Genomic DNA, 22,355 nt, shown 5'->3' on the forward strand with positions numbered 1-22,355 from the left:
TGTCCTGCTTTGCTGTCGCAGGTCAACATAAGAGCAAGCCTGTTTTTTAGTGAGCCTTTGAAAGTGACTGCTATCACAACTTTCTGTCTTAGGAACATTGTCTTTGTAGCAAAACTCCAGGTTTACCCATTCTTGGCTCCTGGCCATGTCTGGTAGAATTGGAGACTCAACCAAGTTTGTGCTACCCTCTAGTGGCAGTTTTGTGTAAATCAGAGACGTTTAGTTACAAGTGAATTTTTACAGAACACTAACTGGAAAAAATATCCAAGTTGATGAAGTCTATATACATGGAATTTATCTTTAAAACACACTTACTTAAAAAATACATATACTACAAAAATGTCTTTACGTACCTATAAAATTCTAGCGATGGCAAGGGCAATTTGGAGTCATATCAGCCAATTACTTGAAAGGAAGACTGTATGCTCGGGTAGCTGGTATGAATGTCACAGTTATAAACTTAAGTGCTCAAGACTCATAATTAAATTTCTGACTCCTAGTTCTGTTTCACTGATACATCACTCTGATACTTAATTAAATCAATTCCACATATCAAATTTCTGTTTTGATCATCAAAATCCAAAGATGACCACCAAAGCTTTGAAACAAATAGTGTTCTAGAATTTTTACATCAATTTGTTGACTAATATACAATATTTTTAGTAGCACAGAAAGATATTCAATGTTTTAACATGAGGTAAAAATCATTACTGGTAGTAAAAGAATGAGAATGACAAATAGAACACAATCAGAACTTTCTATTGTTGACAAAAATGCAGTTATTTATTAATAACTTTAAACAGAAGATCAAAATAACAGAAGTTTGGGGTTTTGTTTTCCTTTTAGGCATTTTGTGCGCTCCTTAATTAAGAAAGGACTACCTCCAGGATCTGATTTACCTTCCGTCAGTGAAACTGATGAAACTGCAACACATAGCCAGACAGACTTGAGTCAAATAACAAAAGCTACATCTCAGGTGACTATGTTACTCTTACTGTTGGCCCAACTCTTAATGAGACAAGATTTTTTTCCTTACATTGTGAAACATACTATACATACAAAAGAATGTATAACATGGATCTGAACAGTATAAAGAGTAGTGTTAAAATAAATCTCTTATGTATCTATCACCTAGGTTAGAAAATGGAATAGTCATCTGCTATAGAAGTCCCCTGTGTGTTTCTTCTTGGTTGTATTTTCTGTCGGCCACTCAGATTTTGGTATTAAACAACTTCATATTTTTCTCATTTTGCCAATTATAATGTAACATCTTGTTTGTGAGATTCCTCCCTTTTGTTTCATGTCCGGTTCATTTCACTAACCAATGGTATTTATTGAATAAAATTATGCTACAAATGGTTTTTAGTCTATCACAGTGTTAGTGGCTATATTAGTTGCTTCTTGTTTCTATTGTAAGAAATATTCTTACTTACTATTCTTGCTTTTTGTTTCTTACTATTGTAAGCAATGGTACCATGATTTTTCTCAAATGTCCCTTGAAACAGGTACAAGAGTTTCTTTAGTTTCAGGGTTCATAACCCTTTACGTGCTATGGCTCCCCTTAACAATTTTTTAAAACTCTAACAGGTTGAAAACAACTCATCTTTTTCTCCATATTAATTAACTGAGAATTATTGATAAGGAACATAATTAGCACTGTGAGAGAACATACAACTTCACTATTTGGTGGTTGAATGACTACTAAGCATAGTTGCTATAGTTACCTAGCCATATAGGTCACAGGAGTATCTGTAGACGGGGAGATATGACCACATGAAATACAGCAGCAGGTCTAATACCTGCTGTAATTTCAAAGTAGTAATCAGCTTACATATTCTTGTAAGATATTTGCAACAACTATAATATAATATAAAATATTGTGACATTTTGTGGATAGGGTCAGTTACTGCTCTCAACATTGTGACTACTTGCCTGTATTGACAAATTTGTAATTGAAAAAAAAATGTTGAGTGTCAAACATGTAATGTCTTTCTAACCATCCACATTAATGGATTTGTGAAATTTAACTATGAGCTTCATTGGATATCATATTAGGAAACCCTGTTCTGGGATATGAATCTAGGAGTCTAGTTAATAGGGCATTCATTCACCTCCTTGACCTTACAATAAAATGCCAAACCATTTTCCGAATGGGTGTAGTAATACCCACACCTGTCAACACCAAGAGTTCTCTTTATGACAGCATTTGATACTGTATGATGTTTGCTAATGTGGTGGGTATAAAATGGTATTTTATTTTTTATTATAAATATAATATATATTGACATATTAACCCATACATGCCTGAGGTTGCTATTTTTGGAATTTGAAAAATCAGACCTTGGCAATGACCTTGAGCAGTAGGATGCTGAGCTTTCCAATGTAAAACAAATGTAAAGAAATCTTGCCTCCATTTATGTACCTCTCTATCCCATTTTCACCATTCTGCCCTCTGTAGGAAACTTTCAGGATTTTTTAATGTAAATGCAAAGAAACACACACACAATATTTCACAACTTCCTTTTTTTCTACTCAAAATTAAATAATCTTAAAAATACTTAATATATGCTGGAGATAATTCCAATCTACACCTAAAGAGTGTTTTCATTCTTAAAGCTTCATAATTTTTTATTATGTAAATGAACTGTAGTTTATTTCTATCAATCTCTATAGATGGAATCTTGGGTTGATTTTAATCTTTTGCTATTATAAATAATACTGCTATGAATGAATTTGTACATGTAGTTGGATTGTTTGGCCAACAAATACAATTCTATTGGAATTTTAAAATAATTATTGCTAAATATACATGATAAGATTACACCCGGGTTGTATGAATATTTCCTTGGAGTGTGTAGAGGTTTTTTAAAAATTTTGCCAATCAGATTGGTAAGAAAAAGTAGTTCATTTTGCTTTTCCATTGAACTGATTGCTATTGTGACTGAACAGCTTTGTATACATTTACTGCCATTTCTGTTTGTGCTGCTTTGCAATGCCTGCTTATGTCTTTTGCCTAATTTCCATTTGGGTTGTATGGTCCTATTTTACCAATTCATAGATGTTCTTTGTGAAATATGGAGACTTATTCTTTATTAGATATGTATTTCATATGTTCTAAGTTTATCTTTTCAATCTTATTTGTCTTTTTAAAATGTATTTTTAATCGATAAAAAAGTATGTATTTATAGTGTAAAACATGATGTTTTGAAATATATACATAGCTGAATAACTAAATTGAGCTAATTAATATATGTATTACTTCACGTTCCTTTCATTTTTTGTTGTGAGAACACTAAAATCTTCTGTCTTATCAATTTTCAAGAATACATTAACTATAGGCCCCGTGTTGCAAATCAGATCTCTTGAATTTATCTCTACTAACTGAAACTTTGTATCCTTTGACCAGTATTTTCCCAATCACCCACACCTAGCCCCTGGTAACTACCATTCTACTCAGTATCTATTTTTCTGTGTGTGGCTTATTTAACTTCACATAACGTCCTCCAGGTTTATCCTAGTTATTGCAAATGATAAAGTTTCCTTCTTTTTAAAGGCTGAATAGTATTCTATTTTGTATATATACCATATTTTCCGTATTCATTCATCTGTTGATGGACAATTAGTTTGATTTCATATTTTGGCTTTGTGAATAATGCTATAATGAAGATGGGAAGGCAGGTATCTCTTCTTTGACACACTGATTTCATTTCCTTTGGATACACACTCAGAAGGAGGATTGCTGGATCACATGATTGCCCTATTTTTAGTTTTTTTTTTTTCAACCTCCATACTGTTTTCTACAGTGGCTGCACCATTCTACCTTCTCACCAGCAATATACAAGGTTTCCCTTATTTCCACATTCTTACTAACACTTATTTTTGTCTTCTCGATAACAGCCATTTTAACAGGTGTGAAGTGATATCTCATTGTGGTCTTAATTTATGTTCCTCTGATGATTAGTGATGTTGAGCATTGTTTAAAACACGTACGTTGGCCATTTGTATGTCTTCTCCTGAGAAATGCCTATTCAGATTCTTCGCTCATTTTTCAATTGGGTTGTTTCCTTGCTGATGAGTTGTTTGAGTTCCTTATATGTTTTGAATATTAACCTCTTATCAGATGTATGATTTACAAATATTTTCTCCCATTCTATAGATTGTCTCCTTATAATTGTTTCCTTTGCTGTGCAAAAAAAAAAAAAAAATTTAGTTTGATGTAATTCCTTCTGTCTGTTTGCGATTGTTGCCTGTGCTTTAGGGATTATTTCTTAAAACTTGTTGCCCAGGCCAAGTTCTTGGAGCTTATCCCTTATGCTTGTTCTAATAGTTTCATACATTCAGCATACATTCAGGTCTTAAAGTTAAGTTCTTAATGCATTTTGAGTTAATTTTTGTATATGGTATGAGGTGACTTTCCTCTTTTGTAAATGGATATCCCAAAATCATTTACTGAAGAGACTCTCCTTTCTTCCATTGCGTGTTCTTGTCAATATTTTTCGACCATAATACTTTGAGTTTATTTTTGACTCTCTACTCTGTTCCATTGGTCTATTTTTATGGTGATACATGCTGTTTGGGTTACCATAGCTTTGTAGTGTATTTTGAAGTCAGGTAGTGTGATGCCTCCTGCTTTGTTCTTTTGCTTTAGCTATTTAGGGTCTTTTGTAGTTTCACATGGATTTTAGGATGTTTTTAATATATCTGTGAAATATCTCATCAGAATGTTGATAGATTACATTGAATCTGTACAATTGCTTTGGCTAGTATGTGAAAAATCTCATCAGAATGTTGATAGATTACATTGAATCTGTACATTGCTTTGGCTAGTATAGCCATTTTAACAATATGAATTCTTTCAACTCATGAACATGGGACATCTTTCCATTTATTTGAGTCTTATTTTATTTCATCAATGTTTTATTTTATAGTATTCAGAATATAGGTACCTCCTTAGTTCAATTTATTACTAAATATGTTTTGGTAGCTATTGTAAATCGAATTATTTTACTGATTTCTATTTTTGTTTTTTGTATGTTGATTTTGTATCCTGAAACTTTATTGAGTTTATATATTAGATCTAACAGGATTTTTAATGGGGTTTTAAGGGGTTCTATATATGATTGTATTATCTGAAAAGAGGAAAAATTTAGCTTCTTTCTTTCCAATTTGAGTGCCTTTTCTTTATTTTGCCTAATTGCTCTAGGTAGGACTTTAGGTGATATGCTGAATAGAAGTGGTTATTTTCCTTGTCTTACTCCTAATCTTAGAAGTAAAGCTTTCAACTTTTCACTGTTGAGTATGTTAGCTATGAGCTTGTCATATATGGCCTTTATTGTGTTGAAGTACATTCTTTATATTAGTTGTCAGTTGAGAGGTTTTTTATCATAAAAGGATGTTGAATTTTGTGAAATGCTGTTTTTACATCTATTCACATGAGTGCATGGTTTTTGTCTTTTATTCTTTTAATGTGGTATATCATACTGGTAGATTTGCATATGTCAAACCATCCTTGCATCTCTGGGAAAACTCCCACTTAATCATGGTAAATGATCTTTTGTAATGTGCTGTTGAATTATGTTTACTAGTATTTTGTTAAGGATTTTTGCATGTATGTTCCTCAGGGATATTGACCTAAGGTTTATTGTCTTATAGTGTCCTTGTCCGGCTTTGGTATCAAGATAATGCTTGCCCTGTATAATTAGTTTGAAAGTATTCTCTCTTTGTCAGATTTTTTTGGAAGAGTTTGAGAAGGATGGTATTAATTATTCTTTAAATATTTGGTAGAATTCAGCAGTGAAGCCATAAGGTTCCGGACTTTTCTTTGATAGGAGACTTTTTATTTTAAGATATAGGGTCTTTCCCTGTTGCCAAGGCTGGAGTGCAGTGGCATGATCATAACTTAACTGCACCTTGAACTCCTGGGCTCAAGCAGTCTTCCTGCCTTACCCTCCCAAGCAGCTGTTACTACAGGCATGCATCACCACACTTGGTTAATTTAAAAAAAAATTACAAATGGGGTCTTGCTATGTTGCCTAGGCTAGTCTCAAACTCTTGGCTTCAATCCTCCTGCCTTGCCCTCCCAAAGTTCTGTAATTACAGGCATAAGCATTGCACCTGGCCAACATGGGACAGTTTTTTGGGTTTTTTTCTTTTCTTTTTCTTTTTTTTTCTTTTTTGAGATGGAGTCTTGCTCTGTGGCCAGGCTGGAGTGCAGTGGCACAATCTCGGGTCACTGCAACCTTTGCCTCCCAGGTTCAAGTGATTCTCCTGTCTCAGCCTCTCGAGTAGTTGGGGCTACAAGTGCATGTCACCACACACAGCTAATTTTTGTATTTTTAGTAGAGACCAGATTTCACCAAGTTGGCCAGGATGGTTTTGATCTCCTGACCTCGTCATCCACCTGCCTCAGCCTCCCAAAGTGCTGGGATTACAGACATAAGTCACAGTTTTTATTACTAATGTAATCCCCTTGCTCATGGTGTTCTGTTCAGATTTTATATTTTTTATGATTCAGTCTTGGGTAATTTGTATATGTCTAGAAATTTGTTTCTTCTAGGTTATCCAACTGGTTGTCATATAATTATACATAGTAGATTCTTAGGATTCTTTGTATTTCTGCAGTATCATTTGTAACGCTTCCTTTTTTATTTCTGATTTTGTTTGAGTCTTTTCTCCTTTTTCTTAATTAGTCTAGCAAAAGGTTTGTCAGTTTTGTTTATCTTTTCAAAAATCAGCTTAGTGTTTTTTGTTTTTTTTTTTTTTACTTTTCTTGTTTATTTCTGTTCTGAGATTTATTATTTCCTTTCTTCTACTAATTTTGGGTTTAGTTTGCTTTCTTTTTTTCTAGTTCCCTGAGGTGTAACATTAGGTTTTAAATTTGAAATTCTTCTTTAAATTTCCCTCTTAGAGCTTCATTTACTGCATCCTATAAATTTTGATATGTTACTGTGTCAATTTTCATTTGTCTCAAGATATTCTAAAAATTTCCTTCTTAATATCTCATTCAGAAGCACATTGTTTAGTTTCCATGTATTTGTGAATTTTCTGAAATGCCTCCTGTTGTTGATTTTTAGACTCATTCCATTGTGGTTATAAAAGGTAGTTATATGATTTCAATCTTCTTTAATTTGTTAAGACTTGCTTTGTGGCCTAACATATGAATATCCTGGAGAATGTTCCTTGTGAGCTTGAGAAGAATGTATATTCCACTGCTGCTAGATGCAAAGTTCTGTATATATCTGTTAGGTCCATTTGATCTAAAGTGTAGTTTAAGTCTGATGTTTTCTTTTGATTTTTTGTCTGGATGAGCTATCCTTTGCTGAAAGAGGAGTACTGAAGACTCCAACTATTATTGTATTGCAGTCTCTCTCCCCCTTTAGATCTATTAATATTGCTTTATACATTTAGGTGCTCTGATGTTGGATGCATACATATTTATAATTATTGTATCCTGTTAAGAAATTGACACCTTTATCATTATGAAATAACCTTATTTGTCTCTTTTTTACCGTTTTTGACTTAAAGTCTATTTTATTTGATATAAATATAGCTATCCCTGCTCTCTTTTGCCTTACATTTGCACGGAATATCCTTTCCCATCTTTTTATTTTCAGTCTATATGTGTCTTTAAGGTGAAGTAAGTCTCCTGTAGGCAGTATATAGTTATTTAAATACATTTTGCCACTCTATGCCTTTTGATTGGAGAATCTAATCCATTTACATTCAAGATGATTATTGGTAGGTAAGCAGTTACTACTGTTATTTCATTAATTTTTTTCTGGTTGTTTTGTAGATCCTTTGTTTCTTTCTTCTCTTCTGTTTTCCTTTGTGATTAGGTTATGTTTTTAGTGGTTTGCTTTGATTTTATGTATCCACTGTAGGTTGTAACTTTATGAATACCATGAGGCTTACATCTTATGGCTGTAACAGCATATTCTAAGCTGATAGCAACTTAACTTTGATCGCATACAAAAACTCTACACTTTTACTCTGTCTCTCTTATGGTTTATGTTTTTGATGTAACAATTTACAATCTCTTATATTGTATATCCCTTGACAAATTATTGCAATTATTATTATTTTAGTAATTTTAACCTTCATACTAAATTTTAACCTTCATACTAAAGATGTAAGTGATTTAAACATCACCATTACAGTATTAGAGTATTCTGAATTTGACTATGTACTTACTTTTACCAGTGAGTTTTATACTCTCATTTTTTAATGTTACTGATTACCATTCTTTTCTTTCAGCTTGAAGAATTCCCTGTAGTATTTCTCATAAAACAGATCTTGTGGTGATGAATTCCCTCAGCTTTTTTTGTTTGGGAAAGTTTTTATCTCCACTTCAGTTTTGAAGGACATCTTTTTTAAGTACAGTATACTTTCTTAGTATTATTTTTCTTCAGTACCTTGACTATATTATCCCATTCTCTCCAGGCCTGTGAGGTTTCTACTAAGAAATTTGCTGAGAAATTATAACTCCTTATTTGCTTCATTTCTCTTGCTGCTTTCAGAATCCTCTCTTTGTCTTTGATTTTTGACAGTTTGATTACAGTATGTCTTGGTGCACAGTATTATTTGGATTAAATCTGATTTTGAAGACTTTCTACCTTCCTCTACCTGGATATATAGAACTTTCCCCAGATTTGAGAAGTTTTCTGCTATTATTTCTTTAAGTAAGTTTCTACTCCTTTGTCTCTCTTTTGTCTTTTGTGAACTCCTATCACTCAAATATTTGCTCTTTTGATACTGCCCCATAAACTGTATAGTCCTTTTTCATTCCTTTTCTTTTTTCCTCCTTTGAGTGCGTATTTTCCAATAGCCTGTCTTCAATTTCACAGTTTCTTTCTTTTGCTTGTCTGCTTGATTGATTCTGCTGTTGACCTTCTCTTGCATTTTTAATTTCATTTCATTCATTGTAATGTTCACCTCTAGAATTTCTGTTTAATTTATTAAAATAATTCCAATCTCTTTGTTAAATTTCTTGTCTTAGTTGTTCATTGTTTTCCAGATAGCACTTAATTGTGTTTTGCTATTTTTGAAGTTCACTGAGTTTCCTTAAAACAATCATTTCACATTCTTTGTCAGGCAGATTATAAATCTCTATTTCATTAGAGCTGGCTTTTGGTGCTTTATTTTGTTCTTTTGGTGGGGTCATGTTTCCATTATTGTTCTTTGTCCTTGTAACCATGGGTTGGTGTCTATAAATTTAAGAGTAGTAAATTATTCTAATACTTGCAGACTGGCCTTGTCTGGGAAAGCCCTTCACCAGTCAGATCATCTAGAGATTCCTGGCAGGTTGCCCACAGGCAGGTTTGTTACTGTACTCCTTGAACAGGCTGGTCCAGTGCCTAGATCAGCAGGTGGGCAACCCTGGCACTTGCGTCTGCAGGATTGGGTCTAGAATGTATGTCCTTGGAAACCAGCCTGAAATCTGGTTCCACAGAGGCTAGACTGATACTGGCATAGACCTAGAGTACCAGCTTCTGCAAGGGTGGGCCTGGGGCCTCAGTTTATGGGGGCCAGCCAGCCACCAGGGTCTATTGGGTGGCCTGGACCCTAGGCCTGGTAGGGATCTACTTTACTGCTTTACTGGTCCAGCCTGTGTTTAGGTCCAAGGCAAACTCCAGTCCTTACTTCCTTTTCCTTCTCCCAAGTAGAGGGTATCTCTCTTTTCCTGGGATTGGGAGTGATGTGTGTGATGCAAAACTGTCCTTACTACCTTCTTCAATGTGTCTTATTTCTGTGCTACATTCAGTTGCTATAACCTTTCACCAAGTTTCTTTAGCTCTTATGAAGATATTTTCTTATGTGGATTATTTTTCAAATTGATGTTTTTGCAGGCGGCAAATACAGGAAAGTCTTGTTCTTCCATATGACTGCTAAGAGCTCCTGAATATTGTGTCTTTGTATAAACAATTTTTTTATTTCTAATGTGGTTGAATTTATTTATATATTCATATATAAATCTGGTTCCTTAAGCCAGATATAGAAATCTCAATCATATATAATCATATTATATATATATGTAAAATCATATTATGATTATATATGATTGAGATTTCTATATCTGGTTTAAGAAATTTGCCCTATTCTTAGGTCATAAAACTATTTTTCTAATCATCTTCTAAAATGTTATAGTTTTACTTTTATAAAATCCAATTAATTGGGAACTGATTTTTGTGTATGATATAAAATGATGAGACCAATTTTATTTTTTCCCATATAGATACACAATTGTTTTTAGAGGAATTCTTATGCAACTTTCAAATGTTATAATAAAATTTTGAGCCATTGCAATATGATAATGCTTGTAAATGTAGTTCTAGATTATAACAATAGATTCTTAGAGACAGAAGGTATCCATAAACTGATGTTCCAAATCATAATGAAACTTTGAAAAACTCCTCTTTAATTGGTTTGGCTTTTATTTGTTGAATGTGATAGCTTATGTGATGGTATAAGATACTCTCTGGAGGGCACATCATCATATACAGATGAACAAATCTATTAGTGTTAATTAGAAAGCAGAGATTAATAGGTGATTGAGGAGAATGAATATCTGTCAACATTTTTTGAAATTTTTAAAAAAAAATTTAAATTATTGATTGTATTAGTTTTAAAGAGACAAAGATTATCCAGAAGATAATCATAAAAAATAGCCAGCATGCCCTACACCTCCTCATTTTTCAGTCTTCTCCAGAGTCACCTACTTTTATTTTATTTAACTACTTCTTCTGATACATATCTCCATAATTCTAAATAGTAGGCTTCATGAGGCAGAGATATTTATTTTATTATATTTTGTTTCTCCCTCGGCACCTGTGAAAATGCCTAGCATATAGCAAACACCATGACATATTTGTTGAATGACTACATGCTATTTTATCTTGATCTGTTAATTTAGACGTTATCTCTTGACTTCCTGTTATGGGAGATAAAGATTTAGCTCACCTGAACTCACTTACTATCCCATATCTACACTTTCCCCTGTCTTCAAGATTTTGTCATTTCATAATTTTTGGTTGAAACAACATTCCTGTTTTGTAAGGATTATTACTGCTGAAGCAAATATGATAACATTTCTTACACAAGGTTTTATACAAGCAAATTACTGCACTTTTTCCTTTGCTCACTTTACTATAGGAAGCATTAGTAGGTCTTTCCAAACACTACAAAAATTATAACCTCTCTATCCATCATTTTCTACATAGTCAAATACATCAAATATTTTATAAATGCCAGCTTTTTTTTTTTTTTGAAACCACCCCATGCACTCCTTTGCTGTCTTGCTTCAGTGCAAACTGAGAGAACTTTGCTCCTGGTACCTTTAGACTTCCTTTTGTCTCTCTCCTCTGATGGACTTCCCATTTTTGGTCTCTCTTCTTTCATGGTTTAAACCCTAATTTTAGTGTAGCACATCTTCCAGTACTTCCTAAGAAAAGATGTACAGGAAGTAAAATTTATGAGCACTTGCATGCTTGAAGATGCCTACATTCCATTCTCCCACCTAATTTATATTTTGGCAGGATATAAAATTTCAATTTGGAAGTCATTTCCTCAAAATTGTAAAGGTCTTATTTAATCCCTTGTCTTTTAATTTTAAGCATTGCTCTTGATTTAAAGATGACATTCTGGGCTGGGCATCGTGGCTTACACTTGTAATCCCAGCATGTTGGTAGGCCGAGGCAGGTGGATTGCTTTAGCTCAGGAGTTTGAGGCAGCCTGCGCAAGACAGTGAAACCCCATCTCTACAAAAACAAACAAACAAATAACAACAACAAAAACCCCAAAAACATTAGTCAGGCATGGCGGTGCATGTCTGTTGTCCCAGCTCTGTGGGAGGCTGAGGCAGCAGGATGGCTTGAGCCCAGGAGTTTGAGGCTGGAGGGAAATAAGATCATGCTACTGAACTCCAGCTTGGGCAACAGAGCCAGATCCTGTCAAAACAAACAAACAAAAAATGACATTCTGATATTCTGATCCTTGATCTTTTATATGTGACTCTTTTAGGACCTTCTTTCCATTCTTAGCTTTATGAAATTTCACTATCATTGGCCTTGGTATGGGTTTTGTTTTGTTTTGTTTTGTTTGAGACAAAGTCTCACTCTGTTGCCCAGGCTGGAGTGCAGTGGAGTGATCTTGGCTCACTGAAACCTCCACCTCCCAGATTCAAGTGATTCTCCTGCCTCAGCCTCCCAAGTAGCTGGGAATACAGGCACTTGTCACCACACCAGGCTAATTTTTTTGTATTTTTAGTAGAGATGGGGTTTTGCCATGTTGGCCAGGCCGGTCTTAAACTCCTAACCTCAGGTGATCCACCCACCTCGGCCTCCCAAAGTGCTGAGATTACAGGTGTGAGCCACCATGCCTGGCCCTGGGTTGTTTTTTTTGTTTTGTTTTGTTTTGTTTTTACATGAATTGTGCTGCATACTTCATGAACCACTTCAACCTGAAGTCAAATTATTTAGTTCTGGAGAATTTTCTTATACCACTTCCTCAATAATTTTCTCTTCTCATTTTCTCTGCTTTGTGGATCTTCTATTACACTACCTTTCTCCCAATTTATTCTCTAATGTACTTGATTTTTTTCTCATTTATTTTAATATATTTATCCTTATTTTAAATATTTTAAAACTGTTTAGTTGTAGTGAAATACACACAACATTTGCCATCTTAACCATTTTTAAGTGTGCAGTTCAGTAGTATTGAATACATTCTCACTATTGTATGACCAATCTCCAGAATTCTTTTCATCTTGCAAAAGTAAAACTCTATACGCATTTAAAAGCTTCTGATTCTCCCCTCCCCCCAGCCCATGAAAACCACCATTCCACTTTCTGTGCCTGTAACTTTGACTATTCTGGGTACTTCACATAAGTGGAATAATAAAGTATTTCTGTTTTTGTGATTGACTTATTTCATTTGGCATAATGTTAATGTTCTCAGGTTTCACCCGTGTTTGTACGTGTGTCAAGATTTCTTCCCTGTTGAAGACTGAATGATATTCCATTGTATATGTATGTCACATTCTGTTTAGCTAATCATTTGTCAATAGATATTGAGTTGCATCAACCTTTTAGATATCATGAATAACGCTGCTATGAATTTGGGCGTACACCTATCTCCTTGAGACTCTGCTCTCAATGCTTTCGGGAATATACCTAAGAGTGGAATTGCTGGATATGGTAATCATTGGAGGAACCACCACACTGTTTTCCACAGTGACCACACCATTTTACATTCTCAACAGTGCCTCTCAAATTTCTCTACATCCTTACCAACATTTATTATTTTCTATGTGTATTGTTTATGGTAGCCACCCTAATGGGCATGAAATGGTGTCTCATTGTAATTTTGGTTTGTATTCCTCTAGTGATTCATGATATTGAGAATCTTGTCATGTGCTGTTGGCCATTTGTATGTCTTCTTAAGGGTCTATTCAAATTATTTGCCCATTTTTTAATTGCATTGTTTGGGTTATTTTGTTGTTTTTGTTCTTTTTAGAAATTCTATATATATTATTGTATTTTCCCTTTATGTAAATTATATGTAATTTGCAAATATTTTCTCCCAGTTTGTAGGTTGCATTCTCACTCTGTTGATTGTATCCTTTGATGTACGGAAGTTTTCTTTTTTTTATTTTGATGCTCAACTTACCTATTTTTTACTTTTGTTGCCTGTGCTTTTGGAGTCATATCTAAGAAATAATTGCCAAATCCAGTGTCATGAAGCTTCTTTCTATGTTTTCTTCTAAGAGTTTTGTAGTTTGTCTCTGTCTGTATCCGCTTCAGTGCCTAAAGCTTGTATTGTTTATGCCACTTATTCTATTTTTTAATTTCTAAGAGCTCTCTCTTGTTCTTTATTATTTTTGTAGAAGTTTCTTATTTGATAGATGAGTATCCTCTTATTTTTCCAATATTACTAATCTTTTAAAAATTACTCCCTATAATATTGTTTCTGTTTTCTATGAATCTTGCCACCCACAATTGTTAGCTTCTTTCTTTCATATAAGAATCTCTCCTCAATTGTTTGCCAGTGCTTTGTTGTACATATATATTTAAGAAATTTAAGGCACCAAAGAGTTGCTTATTAGAAGCAGCTCAATGGCATGGCCAGAGCTTATCAACTGTTGGCTCTAACTTAGGATAATTGAGGATGAGTGAGTTTTATTTGGAGGTGGGGCTGGCTCCCAATGTGCATCTTGTTGTTTTTTTTTCCCCCCTGACTCTGGTGAGTTTCTCCAGTTAATGGTTCTCTAAAGTTGATCACAGGGAATGGTATATACTTGTCCATCCATGAAGGTCGAGCAGCACAGAGAAGCTGAGAGTCTCAGCACTTAGCTTGTGGACTTTCACTTAATTCCTCTGTTGTCTGTACAGTAGACTCTTCTACTTCCAGAGTATCTGTGAGTTCAGATTAAGAAACTTCTCATTTAATTTCTCCACTTGAAGCAATTTCAAGTGTGCTGTTTAGGCAAAAGAAGACTGGATGCTGAACCAGAAAGATTAGGGAGAAGAAGTGCGAATCTTTCTACAGACATTAAACCCATGTCAGTGTTTTAAGCCCATATCTCATTCTCTCCTGCTCAGATACCTGCTAGTTGCTTCTGAGGTCCTGAGGCATGGATAGGCTTTGCTTTGCACTTAGTATTTAACTATCTCTACTCTGCTATCTCTTCCATCCACTTTACATAATTTTTAAAATATTGTTGACATTACCTGTAATTAGCCTGTATGAGTTTATACCATTTTACTTTTTATATTTATTTTTGTGTTCCAGAACACAATTATTTGATATTAAATAATTAAAACAAAATTTATACACATGAATTCAACTTAAATTCCTTGTTAAAATTTTCAGGAGTCATTTTTATTATTGAAATCAGCCTTTTTAGGTTCTGTACATTACTTTCAGTCATAATCTTATTAAGTTATCTATATTAATAGCAGGTACCTTGTGCCAAGTAATATGTCTACTTAGGGATATTACTGTTTTAATTTAACTCTTGTTACAAGATTCAATCATTTAGTAAATTAACATATTCTGTGTCTTAATGTGACAAGCTTAAATACTCAGTCAATTATTTAATTCCATTCATGTCCTTTGACATTTAAAGTTAAAAACAAATTTTTTTGGTAGGTTTTAGTAAATTTTCCCAAAAATCTATTTCTTCAAAGTTTAAAAAAACTATATTAGCTCTTTTAGTAACTTCGGTGCTTTGGATGGCTGTAATGTTTTGTTGGATTCAAAATGTGTTTCTTTTAATTCATAGGGAAATACGGCTTCACAAGTTATACTTGGAAAAGGTAAATTAATAATTTTCCTGTGACTTTTTTCAATGTACATCAAGATACAGAGGGGCATCTCTGCTTCTTGACAGCTTCCCTTCTGGCTCTCAGCAGCCTTTTTTCAGTGTCTCCTTTGATTTGCTGAGTCTAGTCTGCTCTGGGCTTTAAAAAAAGAGATAATTTCAATTGTTAAATTGAAGCTAAAAATAAAAATAAGAGAGAATCTGATTACCCACAAATAAAGTTCATGTGTTTTAATGCTGCACCCTGTGATCGAAACACTGAAACCACTGCAAATTCCTTAGTTCCTAAATAAAAGACTTGGCCAAGACTTGAATTCAAAGTTATATATATAATTTTGGATCCAGAAGTCTTTAAGAATGCTATGCCGGCCAGGTGCAGTGGCTCACGCATGTAATCTCAGCACTTTGGGAGGCTGAGGCGGGCAGATCATGAAGTCAGTAGATCGAGACCATCCTGGCCAACATGGTGAAACCCTGTCTCTACTAAAAATATAAAAATTAGCAGGGCATGGTGGTGTGTGCCTGTAATCCCAGCTACTTGGGAGGCTGAGGCAGGAGAATCTCTTGAACCAGGGAGTCAGAGGTTGCAGTGAGCCAAGATCGTGCCACTGCACTCCAACCTGGACTCCGTCTCAAAAAAAAAAAAAAAAAAAATGGTATGCCACATTACTTGGTAAATATAAAATAAGGCTCTAGAACCACTGACTGTGGGGAGTGATTAAATGTGTTACTGAAACACGTTTGTTGCACCAGATCTTTCAAGTTTTCATTTCCCTTTCTGTTGTCTGATCCTCCCCCTCCAATAAGAATATGTCCATCTAGAGCAGATTTTCAGTAAAGAATCTAGCTAATTTGTGTTGTAACTTCACAATCTCCAAAGAATCTGTGAACAAATTTGTCAAAGTAATTCTGAAATTTTTGAACACCCTGATATGCATAGAAATTATGATGAAATTCTCCTTTGTGTATGAAATGTGTCCCTGTGTGGACCTCCATAAATGTATGAAGCCTGGATTATCTCATAAATATTTTCCCAAAAATAGACGTTGATATTTAAGTTTCCCTCTATCATTTTACATATTTCAATAACTTGTTATTTAACAATATAAGATGTGTTTGACATGTGTGTCTTCTAGGCACAGATGAACAAACATACTTTAGATTGGGTGATGCTCATCAGAGTGATGGATTAAACTTGGAAAGAGATATAGTCATCCAGACCACAGCAACACAGGAAAAGTCACAGGAAGAACTTCCAACAACAAATAATAGTGTTTCTAAAGAAATATGGTTAGATTTTGAAGATTTCTGTGTATGCTTTCAGTAAGTATACCAATGGGATCAATCTGACTATGTCGTAGTGGTTAAACCCTGAGCTGCATTAGTATACAAAGTCACATTAAGATTTATTTTTGCATATTTAATATAGTGGTTATATAACCTATTAATTCTTAGCATCATCCAAAATAAGCCAATAACAGCCTAGTGTTGGTATATCAAATAAAATTTATAAAATGGAAAATAAATATATTGATTATCCATATAACACATTAATAGCCAAACCAATCTTAGGCCAGTTGCAGCTTCTCCTCAAAGGCTTGTTTCTTAATTAAAATGAAGAAATCTTATTCACTAGAATCATTCTTGTCCCTTTAGGGCAACTGACCCAATACCGTTGTTATTTTTTAACTTTCTTCCTACAATAATTTGATTATAAGAAACTTAACATGTAGTACTAGTCTTTGCCTATAATGACAATAACCTGTTAAAAATGTCTTTCTTTCAGAAATATATATATTTTCCACAAGCCAAGTTCATATTGCCTTAACTTTCAAAAATCAGAATTTAAGGTAAGTATGTTAGAATCTCTTTTATTCTCTTTAAATTTTTGGTAGAACTGCACCAGTAGAAAACGTCTTCAAATTTCTCAAAACATTTCTAAACTTGTAACATAGTTATATTTTTAAAAATTAATTTTTAGAGTCTCTCACTAATCCTTATCCAAGCAATAAGCAAAATTCCACTAGCTTATAACCACAAATGTGATCCATCTGACTATGTTGAATCCTGGCCTGAATTATTATACAAATTCACATTAAGAAAAATTTGATTTATGAAAAAATGAAGGACATGCACAAATAAATTCACTAGATTTGGTTTCAATTAGTATTTATTGAATAGTGTATGTTTCCTAAAACATAAGGACACTCTACCATTATGCCTGCATTTTTTCCCCCATATCATCCCTCTGCCTGGAGTTTCTGTCCTTTCATCCCTGTTATCCTCATTGCTGTTGTTCAGCTAATGCCTAGAAATCCTTCAGAATAGCACAGCTGCCCTTGACACTGTGAGGCTTCCCTTCCCTGGCCATGGAGTCTGGGTTAAGAGTCTCAGCTTCACCAGCCTGACCAACATGGTGAAACCCCATCTCTACTAAAAATACAAAAATTAGCCAGGTGTGGTGGCATGCGCCTGTAATCTCAGCTACTCAGGAGGCTGAGGCAGGAGAATCGCTTGAACCTGGGAGGCAGAGGTTGCAGTGAGCCGAGATTGTACCACTGCACTTCAGCCTGGGCAATAGAGTGAGATTTCATCTCAAAAAAAAAAAAAAAAAAAAGGCTCAGCTTCATGTCCTCTGTATGCTCTATGTCTGCCTGGCATTTGCCTCCCACCCTCCCAACTTTCTGATTGCTTCCCTGTGCCCATTCTTCCCCCTACTTACTGTTAGCATCTTTAGAAGAGCTGTATCTTTTTGTTTACCACTTATAAGAACATTCCTGCCATGAGGTAGGAACTCAATTTAAAAATTGTGGATTAAAGTAATTAACAAACCACATATTGAGCAGAATTTTAAGAAAAACTATGACACATATTCCGGGAAACTAAACTGTACCAACATTTACATGTTGTCCTGTCATAGGACAAGGCCACCCAAGCCCCTCATGATAATCCCACACTTCCATGAGCAGTACGCAGAGTTGGAGGAAGTAAAGAGTCCTTGAAACTTTTCCATTGCCCTTGTAACAGATGAAAACGGACAGAGAAAACCTTTTGAGCAGACCTCAAGAGCTGCTTTGTTGCTGGCTGCCTACTCTGAAAATAAGAATAGTGACTGGGGGAAAGAAATCCTTCACCTAGTCCTGGAGTATGTGAAAACACCTAGAGGAATACTTTGACTTTATAGAGATAACACAACAATTAATTGGGAATAGTTGAACCCAGAGTATGATATCAGCATAATGTACAGTTTACAGTTTATTTAAGCATATTTCCATATTTAAACTATTGCCAGTGGTAAAATGACAATGGTTTATAGATGTTGCAGGCCCTTAGGTTCTGTATTGCATTCACTCCTCATAGCAAACCCTGCGAAAAGATACTATTACCATCATTTTACATCTAAGGAAAATGAAGCAGATCAAATGTGGAATAACATATGTAAAACACTTAGAAGAATGCCTATTAGTAAGTAATCATAAATGTTGGCTGCCATTTACTAAAGACAGTTGCATAGAAGCTTTTGGTACACATAACCATCCTAATTTAAGAGTGTATGTGGTAAACTGGTCAACTGTTCTTTATTCTGATCTTATTCTTATGAAGTCATGATAAGCACAGAATTTTTTTTCTTTTAAAAGTCTCAGCTTGGTGAAATAAAATTATGACATTCCTTTTATTTCCCTGAATTTTTTTAAATTAATGGTATGAGAAAATAACTTTCTTGGAAGTCATTGGAATATAATCTTAATGGCATTTAGCATGGCCTGAAAGGAAGGATCAGCTGTGGTCTGAGGCCAGACACTCCAGACCTTAGTGGCCTGCTGAGCTGGGGACACAGAGCCCGAGGCCTGTCCTCAGCACAATCCACAGATGTTCCTTTGGTGCTCAGTGTGAGGTTAGAGCTGGGTCATTTCGACGGTGCCATGTGCTGGCACCAGAGCAGAGGCCCTTTGTGGCCTTCAGGAACACCCCACCCCTCAATTCTCAGACCCTTGAAAATGACAGAAAGTGAGCTCCGGGCAGAAACTCCTCCTCAGGTATGCATGCCAGGCTCACAAGTCCAAGGGTCCTTCATATTTTCAGATAGTGAATATTTGAAACAACTTTCTATATCATCAACATGTCACAGCTGACAAGAAGCAAATAATAAAGTGTCAAATGAAAACAAATGGAAAATAGGGGGAGGAGTAAACATTTAAGTCATGATTGCATTGTATCAAGCATTTCTAGCAATCTTTGTTATAGTTGATTAAATAACAAGGCTTCCCTTTTCATAGCATTGCTACATATTTGTTTTTCATATATTAACTGTTTAATATTGTGGTAGAATAATGTGAAAAACTTTTAAAGTGTAGTATAATTCAATTAAGTTAATTGAACACATTTACCATGTGCCATCCCTCACAATTATGTTGAAGCACTGAGAACTTGAAAGGCAATAATAATGCATTAGTCAGGAGTACCAGCCTTAGAGTCAGACAGATGGCTCTACCTACTTTTTTCTCTCATCTTTGCTGCTACAAACTCTGCGACCTTTGGTAAATAGCTTACCCTTTCTGTGTAATTAGATACATTAATGTGTCTAATTATTTACATTAATTATTAAGTATTATTAAGTACTATTAATGTATAATTAGATACATTAATAGTACCCATATAGGATGAACCAAAATTATATACATGTAATGTTTATGTAACTATCCTTTAAGGAAAGTTTTGATTTTACTAAGCACTTTATTCCATCTCCAAAACAAAAACCCACAGCCTGCTGTATCAGCAAGCAATGGGTATTGAGTTAGGCCATTCTCACACTGTTATAAAGAACTACCTGAGACTGGGTAATTTATGTAGAAAAGAGGTTTAATTGACTCACAGTTCCACAGGCTGTACAGAAAGCATGGCTGGGAGGGCTCAGGAAATTTACAGTCATGGTGGAAGGCTATGGGGAAGCAAACATGTCTTACCATGGCAGAACAGGAGAGAGAGACAGGAAAGGGGAAAGTGCCACACACTTTCAAACAACCAGATCTCCTGAGAACTCCATCGCTAGAAAAGCAAGGGACAAGTCTGCTCCCGTGATTCAATCACCTCCCACCAGGCCCCTCCTTCAACATGTGGGGATTACAATCCCACATGAGATTTGGGTGGAAACACAGAGCCAAACCACAGCAGGTATATATCTGAAGCTCCTGTGGAAAGAAGGAAGACAGAGCTTATTTCACATACCACCCTGTAAAATAAGACATCCAACTGGCCATTCCCATTCTCTGCCAAAGTTTCTTACTCTATGGCCTTCCTGCCCATCAAAGACCCATGCTTGAGTACTACTCTGCCCCGGGCTCGGCCTCTTCTCTTTCTCATTTCTGGAACAAGCATATCCCTTTTCTGTCCTCATAGAGGAGAGCTCTGCCTCTCTCTGATATGGTGGCTAGTCTAACACAGCTGCTGCAGACCCAGTTTCCACAGACGGTTGCCAACATTCACCCAGTATAATTTTCTTCATATAATTAGATTCATAAAGTATTTATTGTGGTGCCTACAACACAGTAAGTTTCCTGTAAATCTTAGATATTATACTATGTTTTCATTAGAAGTGAAATAATAGCATTGATGAACTGATATTAAGTATGACAACTGGTCTAATTTCTTGCAGTTCTCAGAAGAACGAGTGTCCTACTATCTATTTGTAGATAGTCTAAAACCTATTGAACTACTGGTTTGCTTTTCTGCATTGGTACGCTGGGGGGAGTATGGAGGTAAGAGGGCTCTGAGAAAATGATAGCCTTAAAGCCTAGATCATGTTCAGGCTAGGGAACATGCAATAATAAGATTTTTAGAGGCCGGGCGTGGTGGCTCACGCCTGTAATCCCAGCACTTTGAGAGGCTGAGGTGGGTGGATCACCTGAAGTTAGGAGTCCTAGGCCAGCCTGGCCAACATGGTGAAACCTTGTCTCTACTTAAAAATACCAAAATTAGCCAGGCGTGATGGCACGCACCTGTATTCCCAGCTACTCAGGAGGCTGAGGCAGGACAATGGCTTGAACCCAGGAGGCGGAGGTTGCAGTGAGCCGAGATCGCGCCATTGCACTCCAACCTGGGCAACAAGAGTGAAACTCTCTCTCAAAAAAAATAAAAAAATTTTAAAAATATTTTTAGAAGACCATGGATGGAGGAACTTCCTCCCTTTCCAGAGTTTCTCCAGAGTCCCACAGGACCACCTACACCACCTCCTCTGATGCTTTTACCCCACAGACACCAGGGATTATGCTCACTGCTGCCACCTGCAACTCTTCTGGTTGTACTATCTGTTCACCTTTTTGGTGTACTTACTCAATCTGTTATTGTTGTAGTTGTTGACCTATAAATGTCATCATTCTTAATTATTTCAAAATCTATTGAAAAATGAACTATTTTTCTTTGACTTGACATTCCAACAATCTTTTCCTCTATCCCACCTTGGTCCCCTACTTTCATGGTTACCTTGTAGACTTTAAGTTTACCAATTTGTGCATCATCTCAATCATCTCAATTTCAAGCACCCCACTCCCCGCTCACTGCTTGACTCTCTAGTTCACTCTACAGAACTCCCACTCCTACAATTTTGGAAGCCACTGGGACTTTCATTACTATCCACCCTGCCACTTTTTTTCTCTGTCCATCACAGAGATAGCCTCCACACATTTGCTCTTTTTACCCCCTCATCTTACTTTCCTGGAAAAACTTCACTATTGGTTAAACTTGATGCATATCCAACCCACAGTTTCAAGAGAGCAGCTGAATGTGATTGGAGGAGAGAAAAACAAACACACTGGCTAGCCCTGCTTACATTTGAGGAGCACAAATCTCAACAAGGCCTTAGGCACTGCCAGTATTTCTGTCATTCTTTTATTCTCCCACTCTTATTTATTCCTGTAGACGACCTATTGCAAACCCTCAAACATTCTCTCTCTCTTCAAATCTTCAACACCTACTCTTACTCTCACTCATGTTCAGATGATGACCTTGCTGCTGATCTCACTGAAGAGACAGAAGAAATCAG

At 35.4% G+C, this 22,355-nt stretch overlaps 1 protein-coding gene across 5 annotated transcripts in view; it reads left to right on the forward strand.

Annotated features, from left to right (window-relative positions):
- The window catches only part of ADGB (androglobin), a 221,790-nt gene that overhangs the window by 103,690 nt on the left and 95,745 nt on the right, over nt 1–22,355 (forward strand). For all 5 annotated transcript variants that reach the window (XM_034963048.3, XM_055114198.2, XM_055114197.1 and 2 more), the window contains exons 13-17: nt 847–976; nt 15,278–15,311; nt 16,453–16,639; nt 17,103–17,166; nt 20,970–21,072. In XM_034963048.3, coding sequence (XP_034818939.1) covers nt 847–976; nt 15,278–15,311; nt 16,453–16,639; nt 17,103–17,166; nt 20,970–21,072 — 518 coding nt within the window. The remainder of the gene's footprint in view (nt 1–846; nt 977–15,277; nt 15,312–16,452; nt 16,640–17,102; nt 17,167–20,969; nt 21,073–22,355) is intronic.

This window comes from Pan paniscus, chromosome 5 (assembly GCF_029289425.2).
Source record: "Pan paniscus chromosome 5, NHGRI_mPanPan1-v2.0_pri, whole genome shotgun sequence".
In the NCBI taxonomy this organism is placed as follows: Eukaryota; Metazoa; Chordata; class Mammalia; order Primates; family Hominidae; genus Pan; species Pan paniscus.